The sequence below is a fragment of the Astatotilapia calliptera genome, chromosome 23 (assembly GCF_900246225.1).
Source record: "Astatotilapia calliptera chromosome 23, fAstCal1.2, whole genome shotgun sequence".
In the NCBI taxonomy this organism is placed as follows: Eukaryota; Metazoa; Chordata; class Actinopteri; order Cichliformes; family Cichlidae; genus Astatotilapia; species Astatotilapia calliptera.
Window position 1 is genome coordinate 3,659,632 of NC_039323.1, and position 11,433 is coordinate 3,671,064.

The 11,433-nt window shown below is 43.4% G+C and overlaps 1 protein-coding gene across 1 annotated transcript; it reads right to left on the minus strand.

The window, feature by feature from the left end:
* Nucleotides 1-545: 545 nt before the first annotated feature.
* Nucleotides 546-11,433, minus strand: LOC113016774 (C2 calcium-dependent domain-containing protein 4C). Its single transcript, XM_026159882.1, has 3 exons — nucleotides 11,132-11,433; nucleotides 7,907-8,174; nucleotides 546-7,052 (listed from the first exon to the last, which is right to left on the minus strand). The coding sequence occupies exon 3, from the start codon at nucleotides 7,001-7,003 to the stop codon at nucleotides 5,747-5,749; it is 1,257 nt and encodes a 418-aa protein (XP_026015667.1). The 5' UTR covers nucleotides 7,004-7,052; nucleotides 7,907-8,174; nucleotides 11,132-11,433; the 3' UTR covers nucleotides 546-5,746.

Genomic DNA, 11,433 nt, shown 5'->3' on the forward strand with positions numbered 1-11,433 from the left:
GTGCTTCCTCTCCAAACAAACAAATCCAAGACTGACTCCTCCCTGAGGATAATGAAGATGGAAAGATTGTGCAGTATTTTTACACTGCAATTACAGACAACACGTCAGAGATAAGAGGTTTAATGTCTCTTTCTATATATACCCTATGCCTTCACATATTGCTCATTCTGAATCATTAAGAAGATGCATACAGAGCAACAACTGAGCAAATACGGAGGCTTGAAATCAGGGATGTGGGATTTTAAGGAGGAAAATTGGGATTACTTTGAGAAAGCAGGAGAGTTGGGCACATGCCTTTCATTATTTCATTATTGCATTATAGAGCATTTACTTTGAGGGAAAACTTCAGGACCGTATGGATGCTTTCATTCTTCCAGTCACATGCACCTTGCAAATGAAAGGTCTGTACAAATGTATGAACATTTACTACATCTACTGTAACTAGAGTTGAGGTTTTATTGATCAAGAACCTCAGCCCATGCTCAAATATCACCTGAAGTCAGAGCACTCATTAACATCAAACCAATAACAAGATAAGAAGGAGAATTCATTGAATTTCACTTTTAATTAAAGTTTTTCACACCCATTAACACAGCAACTGGAGAACATCTGTAAGTGGCTGAAGCGTCACAGTATAAAAATCTCTACCTGCACAGGTCCAGAAACACAACAAGAACAACAACTGCACATGGAAACCAACTTCCACCAGAGAAATGAAGGAATTCGATATCAAGTAACGGACCGGCACTTTGCAGCTGCATTTTCCAGAGCGAACCTGTCAAGACAGGAAGACTTGAGAAACACAGTGTATTTAAAATAAAATATATATATACAGCATATTTTTCAAGCAAATCTTAGCAAGAAGTGTGACTAAAGTCAGCGTCAGTATAATATTCAGCTCAGTCTCTCTCTCTCTCACACACACACACACACACACACAGGTATTGACACTTTTCTCAATTCTCATTTTAAATGTCATCAGTCAGGCCTCTCTGGCCTGTGTCTAATTAAACAGCTATTGAGTGCAGAAATATACAGACTGATTTCCACCACAACAGCAGGGTGGATAATGGGAAAGTTAATTGTAGTAAGTTGATTCTGGTAATTCCTCTGCTGATGTAATAAAGGTTAGCTGCACAGGCGCAGTGGCGATTAGAGATGCTGTAGTTTAATACCCTGACAGCTGCTGGGTAAACTGTCGTAACATCTGGTACGTATGGTGTGTTCGAGCTTATTACTGTTGTTTTTTCAAGCTCCATCATCAGCTAGCTCTTTCCTGGTGGTTAACTGCTAAGTTGTGACATCAAGGAAGAATTCAAACAGTGGTCTGACATTTTCCCTGAATGTCAAAGTTAAGATGAATAACTCGAGTCCTGTTGGCCTCAGCTCTTGCCGTCTTTAGGGGTCCCCATCGCAGATCATCTGCCTCCATCTCACCTTATCTCTGTCACATCATCTTTCTGCTTCTCCTTTACTACATCCACGAATCTCCTTTGTATCTTCCTCTTTCCCTCCTGCCCAGCAGCTCCATACTCAACATCCATTGTCCACAATATCCACTATCCCTCCTCTGCTCATGTCCAAACCGCTCAACCCTCTGCTATACTCATTACTAATCCTGTCCATTCTGATTACTCCTAATGAAAATCTTCAACTCTGCCACCTCTGCCGCTTGTCTTTTTGTTAGACCACACATCATAGCAGATCTCGCTACCATCTTATAAACCACTCGTCTCCACCATTTCCACCCCGGCTCCACGCTCTTCTTCCCCTTTCTTGTGCACCGTTCATTGTTTTGGATGACTGACCCCAGGTATTTACACTCCTCTACTCCTCGCGATTTCAGTTCAAAATATCATCCAAAAGCTGACAAGAAAATGAAGCGAGTCAGATGTGAATAATAAAAGATTCGGGTAAAATATTCTTCAGAAAAACTTTTAAAACCCCAGTTTGTACTTTGGTTTGCATTCATTGTGATAAAAAATAATTAACTGGTTGAATTTATTTAAGTTACAAGATGTATGTACTGATGAGGGTCTATCTCACAATTTGCAGAGTATGAACCTGTGACATATTAACCAAGAACAGCACAGCCCATCCAAGCAGAAATACCAGATTAAAGGCATTGTTTTCAACTCTATTAAAAGATAAACCACATGAAAACAGTTATAAAAATTGAACACACTCAAATACACCCTCCATATATTAGCTGCAGTTTTATATACACATTAGTGTCTGCAGGAAATCCTCACCTATAGCACAAGGAGAGCCACAACAGCACAATAAGAATCCACTGAGATTTAGTACTGAAACTACTGGAACATTTTAGGCATGCAAAAGAAACATCGACAACCAAACAATTTGGAAGTTTGAGTAAAAGAAACAACAACAAAGTCTACAAGCAGGCACTGTATGTTGCACACAAGTATGCAGCAGGGATTGCAACAGATCACAGAGTTTCACGCCATAACAATCCAACCAACAGAGTCACTGTATATGAAGCACAACGATAGTGGTGCTACAAGTGAGCTACAAACACCAGGTGAGAGCGGTCCTCGTATAATTAAACGAAGCTTTGGGTGGACGTGTGAGGAACTCTCAGTAATTTGCATCAGTCTGATGTCTCTGACTTATTTTCTTTGTGAAGTTGCTCTCCTCTGCTGGGCACTCGAGGTTGCAATCACTTCCAATTTCTTCTAATTCTTCAGAAGGACGACAGAGAACAGCAACAGAAGGCGGGGCGGCTGCTCCCGTTAAAGCACACAAGGTTGTTCTCTCGACATCTCTTTCCTGACTCGTCTGCTTCCTCCCCATCGGACTTCATTAAAGATGAAACTGTATATCTGAAAATGTCTGTCATAAGCACTTCTCCCTCGCTGGTGCATAATTAGCATTTCACAGACAAGTGTATATACACAATACAAACCCAACATACATCGAAGAGTCGTTTCAAAGCATTCAGTTTACAAAATACGACATAGAAAATTAACAACTTTAGACGAAAAAAGGAAAAAGAAAGGAAATCAGGCTCAAAACACACACTCACACACACTCACGTACACCCACAGTGTAAGGCTTTAGGGTTTAATTAATCCTTGCACACATCATGCAAAGACCAGCGCCATGTTCACACTGTGCAGCTGGTACTTGCTGTGACACAAGTTTTCTAATCTGCTCAAATGAGACATTGAATAAAGTTACACAATGCACAATGGTATGATCGTTTGTCTACTGCCAACAAGGCAAATGTACAGTACAGTGCAAAAGTCTCAATCCACCCTTCATCTCTTTATTCATTTGCTCCCAAGGAGACAGGCTTTCGTGTCATTTTTAAGGTGGCCTTGAGCAACAGTTTTCCTTTGGCAGCTTTTTCACTCATCTTCAGTCCAGTCCTTGTACCTGACCATTTTCAGAGTCTGTTAAGCCACTGACCTATGTGTCTACACATAAAAGACGAATTTAGAAATGAGCCGATTTTAAATAAGTATATTTTGGTACTTTGTTACTAGCGGCTGATCACACAAACCATCGTTTGCTCACATCTTTTTTAGTTGAAAGGCATACTGTCCTACTGGGCATGTACGGATACGGGGCTACGTTTTAACTAGGATCTTGTCAAAAATGATGGAAATGTGAACACAGAAAATCACCACTAGGTTTCAATCCACCGTACAGTACTATCTGGAAAGCATCTGATCGTCAAGAGCTTCATTTTTCTACATGACAGTGATCCCAAACACACCAACAACGCAGTGAAAGCATACTCGGGTAGAAAATTAAGCTGTACTATCAGTCATGGGTTGGTCTCTCCAGAGCCCAGATCAGAATTAGTGAAGCAGAGTGGGATCAGTCAACATCCAAAGGAGAGCTTTGAATGTCCTGGAGAACTATTCCTGAAGACCACTTAAAGAAATTAGCAGAAAGCTTGGCTTTGAGAGTTCCGGCTGTGTTGATGAATATAAAGTGTTCATAGCAAATATTGACTTTTAAGCTCCTTAGAATTGCACACTCTCAGTTTTTGCCTCGTATACTGTTTTTCCACTTATGTTTGCACGTTTTAACAAATCGCTGCACTTATTTCCCATTTTCCTTAAAAGGATAAAGAAATGAGGGGTGACTATTGGACAGTACTGTGTTGTTGCATAAATTTATAAATTAAAAAGTTAAAAAGTTCGACTTTCTTGTCCTGCTGCAAACAGCAAATCAACACTTTGTCCAGTGTAAACCTTACATTCACTTGTAATAATCAAACTAGAAAATGTCCTTTACATGCTACTATATTTAAAATGAGTCCTTTTTTCATATCTGTTGAGATTTGGAGTAAACAATGAAGAGTGAAGCGACCTGGAATGAAATTTTAAATGAGGGAAAGACCATTTGAGTATTTGCCTGCGTTTTTTATCTTGTAGTTCAGAATTACCAACTGGTCTTGGAGTCGATGTCGATGTTTAATCAAGGTGCCCACACTGGACTTGACTGCATGTTGACGGACTGTTATTAACTGGAGTGCCCACACCGCTATTTCATCACAGTATAAGGATTTCATCAACCAGATAAATATGTATATCAAATATACTGCAACCAGTTTCCCTTGCTGCTCCACTTTCATTAACTCATAGCTGTGTTTCATACGGTTACAGACATGACTGGAGGCTATTAAAAATATTAAAATCCAAAAACATTACTGCTCACTAATAAAAATCTCATTTTAACAAGTCATTTCTGTCTATAATTAAGCTTTAGGAATATTTTAAGGTGAAGAAATCTGCTTCTAACATAAGATTTTTTTCATGGATAGTGTCCGAATCTTGCTCTGCAATCAAAATAGATGAGAAATGATTTGTTTACACCTAGGCTATTTTTCATATTTTGCATGCTTGTAAGAATACAGGTGGTTTTGCTCTGTTTTGTTCAATGACGTGTCAAAAAGACAGCGACAAATGCTTTCTTTAAAATGTTTGATGCTGAAGGAAAGGATTAAACACGGGTGGTTATAAACTCTACAGACATCGTTTCCCCACATTTGTAAATGTTCTGTAACGTTCAGTTATCCTTAATTGTATCGTTATAACATAGACTTTAGTGTTTCTTACAAGATCAATCGTATTATAATTGTACTTTTTGATGGGCATGTAAATGTGGGCTGCTCTGGCAACTGGGATCAAAGGGTCATTTGCACATCAGGCTCTAGTGCCACTTCAAAGCTCCCACCGTTTCACAAAAGCATCTCTGTGCCCGTGCAGCACATGGCAAGATGGGGAATCGCATCCAGTGCTGCTGCGGATTTCTGCCACATTACAATAATAAAACCGTGGCACGCACAGATGAGCGCAGTGAAGCACAGGTGTCCTCCAACCTTTGAACCGGAGCTGGCTGGGAGACCCGGCCAGAAAGAAAACCTTTCATGTGTCAAATTCAACCGTTGCTGTTCAGCCCAGCTTGGTTTAATGAGTGTTCATTAATGGGAGAGGGAGTTAGGCAGAGCTTGGGATGATAAATCCTTGAGGTGTCCACATATCGGCTACATCTGGGTTATTTAGTGCTCTTAGTGTTTATTTAGATTTATTAAAGCTGATGTTCCTTATGGGATTGGTTTTCATTCTTGGAGGTCCTTCCCTGTCTTCTCCCTTTGTCTTTATGGTCACTGTTAGAATAAATAAAACATAGAAACCAGTGCAAACATCTAATTTAAGCTTAATCTGTATCCTCGCTCTTTGCCCCCCTTTGACCTTCAGTTCCTGGAGCTTTAAACCCCTGAGAGCAACTTCCCCAGAGGCACCTCTCGCTCTCCCAGCAAGGTGTCCCTTTTGAGGCTGGTGCCTTTATTCACCACCTTGAACTTCACGGAGAGGCTCTTCACCTGAGTCGAACTTATGGAGTCGAAGAAGAAGTCCTCGTTAAAGACCGGGTTGCGGCTGTTCTTGATGATGTTGCTCCTTTGCTTCTGCAGCTTGCCCGGGTTCAGATAGACAGACACGCAGCAGTTGATGCTCTTCATGTCGAAGTGCTTGTCGTACAGACTCTCCGCCGCCAGGACGCGGATGAGAAGGCGGGAGGTGCTGGAGTCGTAGTTGACGCTGATCCGCACTGTCCCGCCTTTGTGCAGGTTGATGGTGTGCTCCCGATGGAGGCCGTGGTCCGAAGCTCCAGCGCCGCCGTGATAGGTGGGGACGTGGAGCCGTCGCTGGACGTTGGGGCTGGGCTCGGCCGAGCTGCACTCGTCGGTGGAGAGGGAGCTGTGGCGCGCGAAAGTCCGCTTGGCTTTCACCACTTTGGCCTGCGTCTCATGGGTGAAGATCTTGAGCAGGGACGCGGAGCGAGAGAGCAGAGGGGAGCTGAAAGGGGAGGACTCGGCTGAGGAGCAGGTGTCGCTCTCTCCGCCGCTGAAGTATCGGTAGGGATTCATGTGAGAGGTGTTAAAGTCAGCTGGATTCAGGTGGTTTCCCGTGTCGCTGCTTCTGCCCGGAGTCTTCCTCTGCGTATTTGGGGAGGTGATGGGACTGGTGAGCTCGCAGTGGAACAGCGACTCTTTACGGCGCGTGTGGGGGCTTTCCTTCAAGGTAGCAAACCCGTAGGACGTCTGGGTCTTGGGGACATAAGGCAGAGACATTGCAGTCTGCGACTGGGGGTCTGCGTTAGTGTCTCCAGCCACCACATCATCAGCACTCTCTATCTGTATAATGTGGCGGTTTGCAGCTCTCAGCAAGTTCTTGGTGTCTCCTGCAATCTTGGCTACCAAACGTGGGCTTCTCGGACTGCTGATCTTCCCACTACCGATGGTGTGCTCAGAAGTGGACGGGTGCAGGCCTTCTTTGGGCTTTACGGCGGGGATCTCGGGCTCTGGGGGGCAGCTCACCAACTTCGGAGGAATGAAAAAATCTGGGATCCTGTCGGGGGTGAGGACGTTGCTGTAGGTCGGGGTGCCACCCTTCTTGTCCCCGTTCTCCCCCTGTCGCAGAACACCACTCTCCACCGACCCGCGGATCTTATCCAGAACCCACATGGTCCCCACTGGAAAGTGGGATGTGTGGAGTAGGTGCAGTCAGGTGTGTCTGCAATTAATAACACACATGGGTGGGCGGGGAGAGGGAGAAGGGGGGGGGGGGGGGGTTAAACGATCAGAGCGTCACTCCACGGAGAGAAGAGGGATAAAAATATCACCTGAGTGCTTTCGCGCTGAAACGCAGTCTGTGATTAGGACCGCAGGCGTTTACAGGAACAAGACTTGAGTAAACAGGAAATATTATAGCGTTATCACACTGAACCTGAGCTTAACTTTCTGTTTAGTGTCGAACATACGGACAAACCCTTCTTTAAAAAGGTTTTCTAGGCTTATAAACAATAGGAGAGAATCCTTTGAACGGACAAAAGACAGAGCATTACTAAAAATAAAATAAAATAAATCCATCTACATTAAATCTCCAACACATGGAATAAAGTCTTTGTGTAGTTTTTAAATAACAGAGTGTCTTTACGGACTAACGCAATCAGTCTGCGGATAAATCAGCAACAAAGGATTTACTTCTCGATTTCCGATCGCACGGTCACGTTTTAATGAGCAAAATTTAAAAGTGCATTCTTTGAATTAGAAACTCTCCCTAATGATGTAACTGGAAACTTTTAATTTGCACTTATGCTTTAATCTAATTTAATTTCAGTTCCGGGAAGACGACAAGAAAAGAAAAGCTCACAAATATAAATTATTTTACCAAATGCATTAATAACGCTCCTGCATATAGATATTCGATACGTTTCGACATTGAACGATCACATGAACTCGTTTTTTAAGAGAAAAACTCAGTAATGAAAAGACAGTTCAACAGGTGCCTGCATGTTTCCTCTGGTCTGCTTCGAAAAGCTCAATAATGTTGATATCTGTGCTATGTAATAAAATTATGATACTTACAGCAATACAGAGGAAGACGCAGTCCTCTTTTTTTCCACTTTGCTTTCGTTTCTTCAGTAACAGGTGTGCTTTTTTTCCCCCTCTCTCTCAACCTCTCACACACACCTCGGATAAGTCTGTGCGCTCCGTGGCGCTACTCTGCGCCCTCAGACGGTCTCGGCTCCGGAGCGCCTGTGGTGCGTTTTATAGATGGCACACAGATGCAGCTGACCAATAAGATCAAACTGTGCGTTTCCGCAGAACCAGCTAGAAAGAACACCAGTTGCTCCTGTGAGGAAAGGAATCATACAGGTTGGGTTTACATGAGTCCCCAAGAGTCACTGCAGTTAACTGCCGGGGTTTTCTTTTTAACCTTTGCGCACAGCACTGAGGTTTTATGTTCCAATCATTCATTCTCTCTCTCTCTGCATATATCCATATCTATCTCTATAGAGATAGATATGTACATGGGGCTGTTTGACCAGAAAAAAGCACAAGCAGACAATGCAACGTGGAGCATATGCAACTGTGTGCTGGTCCAATTAACTTTAGACTGACCTTTTTTTTAACTCTTCTTTTGTGTGTGTGTGTGTGTCTCTCTCTCTTCGCGTTTAACCCGACCTATTGGTCTCCCTGGAAACTTTGCTATGGCAACAAATACATTTGTCTAAAATAGGGCTGACTTCATTGATCTGCAGCACAAAAGGCACTTTATTTATCCAGATTGCCTGGTTTTGAGTCAAGTGCCATACAGCCCGTGGACTGAGAGGGCTACGGCTGCTGCTGCTTTATCAGAGATCAGTAAATAGGCAGCAACACTAGACTGGCTCGCCAACTTAGAAATGTGCAGATGGAGAGTGTCCGTGTCTGGTGACTCTGACAAGCGCTTTGCAAACAAGTGATTAGCCAACATTTACCGCGCGCAGACCTGGAATAGGTGTCAGCATCTCTGCCTGTCTGTGCCTCAGGCGCATGGAAAACGAGCTTGATTGCCATGGGTCGTGTTGTTGCCCTTCTTGTCATAACTAATTGGGAGCTCACTGAGGGGAAACAGGCGCTCTACAGTAAACTAACAGCTATATTTGAACTCCGCGCTGAGTTCAAAGTGCATAAAAGGTTCTCCGTATAGCCTGTCATGGATACATTATTTCTCTTCAACAAACTCAGAAAAAAGAATAATAATAATAATTAGACTAAATTCTCTTGCAATGTCGGTTCTTAATGTGCTGAGGAGAAGCAGCCAAACATTAGCATGTCAACAAGTTCACGGTGACACTGAGGACACAACAGCAGATGCTTTGCAGACAGAGTTCAGCAGATATGAAGTCAAATGGATCTTACTAGCCGTCGAAGTGCTTCCTCAAATTACAGGTCATTTTTACCTGGTCTATATAGCATAGGTATGGTTGAGGGTGACGGCAATCAATAGTTTAGTAAACAACGGATACAATAAAAAAAAAACATGCAACCTTTGCATGGCAGCTGATAAAACGCCGAGGGCATCATCAGATATTGTATTGAATAGTTTTGGAGTGGATGACGCACATTAATCCCCCTGCAAGGATTCAATACCTCATCAAATGTGTGTAATCGGAGTTGTGCAGGTGCTTTTGTTTTAAAATCAGAATTGATCGACACTGGTCTGTCAACATGTCGTGACATTTGAATTTAAATATTGCGGAATCCTTTTGAAACACGGGTGCAAGAAACCGCCATTCTTACTCGAGTGTCGGAGTGGACATAATTATACATCTCGTCTTAGGAGGTCCAGCCAGGGGTCACCGGCTGATGTAATCTGGAGGGGGCACTTACCATATAGATTGCAAAGACACATTTGAACCCTCATCCACTGCATGCCAGAGCTGCCTGATCACCATAGAGACACTTGATGCCTCTTTAAGCAAAGCCCGTATTACAGTGGGAGGCTGTCAGTTTAGTAGGTGCGTAACGGAGAGCGTCAGAGCCTTAAACTACTTTCGATTTATTTTCTTTCTAAGAACTCATGTCTGTTTATAAACCAAACTACATGTCTGCACCATCTGGCTTCAGAGTTTATTTAAATGATTAACCAATTATCACATTTTCTGTCCACAGACTAATCAGGTAACCAAGGTTTGGACACTACAGCATAAATTTAAAATGTGAATATATTACCTTAAAAGTGTAATAGAAAACGAGGCTCATTAAAACTGAAACTACCTCTTCTGAATGTGCTACTACTCTGTGCACAACTCCAGCTTCACACTGCGAACAGCTTCCTCTACAAAATAATGAGATCAATACACCAGCGGCGGAGAATCTACTGAGAAAAGGTTAATGTGTCTGTTCTGCTCTCATTAAGGGGCTGAACCCTACAACTCTGTCAGAAAATGTGAGGAACACTGAAGCTATTACAAACCTGACTGTACCAAAGTGGCCTGCCCCACTGAATAATACAGAGCTGAGTCAGTGTGATCGTGTTTGCTTGTTCTCTCTGTGGATGGACAGATGTACCGCCGAGGCTGTGACTAAAGGACAAACCCCCGAGTGTGTTTCAACACTGTGGCATCCTCTCTGCTGACGCTCGACTGGCTTCCTAGAAAGACGGGAGGGAGAAGTTGGAGCTGGTACACAGAAAGCTGCACCAAAGCTCTGCAGGAGGTTCAGTGCTCCTCCTCGTAGAGTCGCTTGTTCCGTCATCGCTTTGAGTGTGTTTACTCTTAGCATGTATGGCAACCCATTAGTGCCACAGCAGACACGCAATAGTGCGGTATGCTTCATCACTGTTCTTTGCGTGAAAAGGTTGCACAGACCTCCTTTTCACTGAAGAAGAAAAACAGCCATTCCCTGTTATTCATTCATCAAAGCTCTGCTGTAAAAGCTTTCAAGCCATCTCTCATACCATGTAAATCAGGATCGAGGAGATCGCTAACATAAGATGCTGCACTACCTTCAGTAGAACTGGCTTCAGATACCATAGATTAGATTTGTTATTTCCTCTAAGAAATGCTAAAATCTCACAATGTTGTTTTTAATACTTTTTTTACTGTCCTCTTCTTCCTGCTAATTACATTCTTGTTATGGTTTCTGGTCGCAGGTCTCTCTTGTAAGAGAAATAAGATTAAGCGGCCCACTCTTTATTGTCGTCATCCATCTTTCTTCCCTCCTGCCAGCCTCTTCCCACCCTACAGACAGCTTCTGCCGCCTTATGCACAGACATAGCATCCCAATAACCAACTCTCTATCCTCTCACTCTCATTTCGTCACCTCCTCCAGGCTGTCCATGCAGGTCACAGACGGCTCGAGCTCAGATGCTTGCCAGTTGGAGCAGAGCAACTGAGTAACGCACGTGGCTCGGGGTCACAGCGTGAAACCAGAGCCACTGTTCGTGGCATCCAGCTCCTGCTCAGCAGCCTGCTTTTTCTGGTCCACTGAACTGGCATTTTGATTGGGTGGACGCAGGGCAAAAGGTCATACCCGTCGCCACAGGAAACACATCTGATCGGCTCGGCAGAAAAAATGGTGTATCACCGTCAGAGGACATCTCGTGATCTAGGAGCATGGGAGAG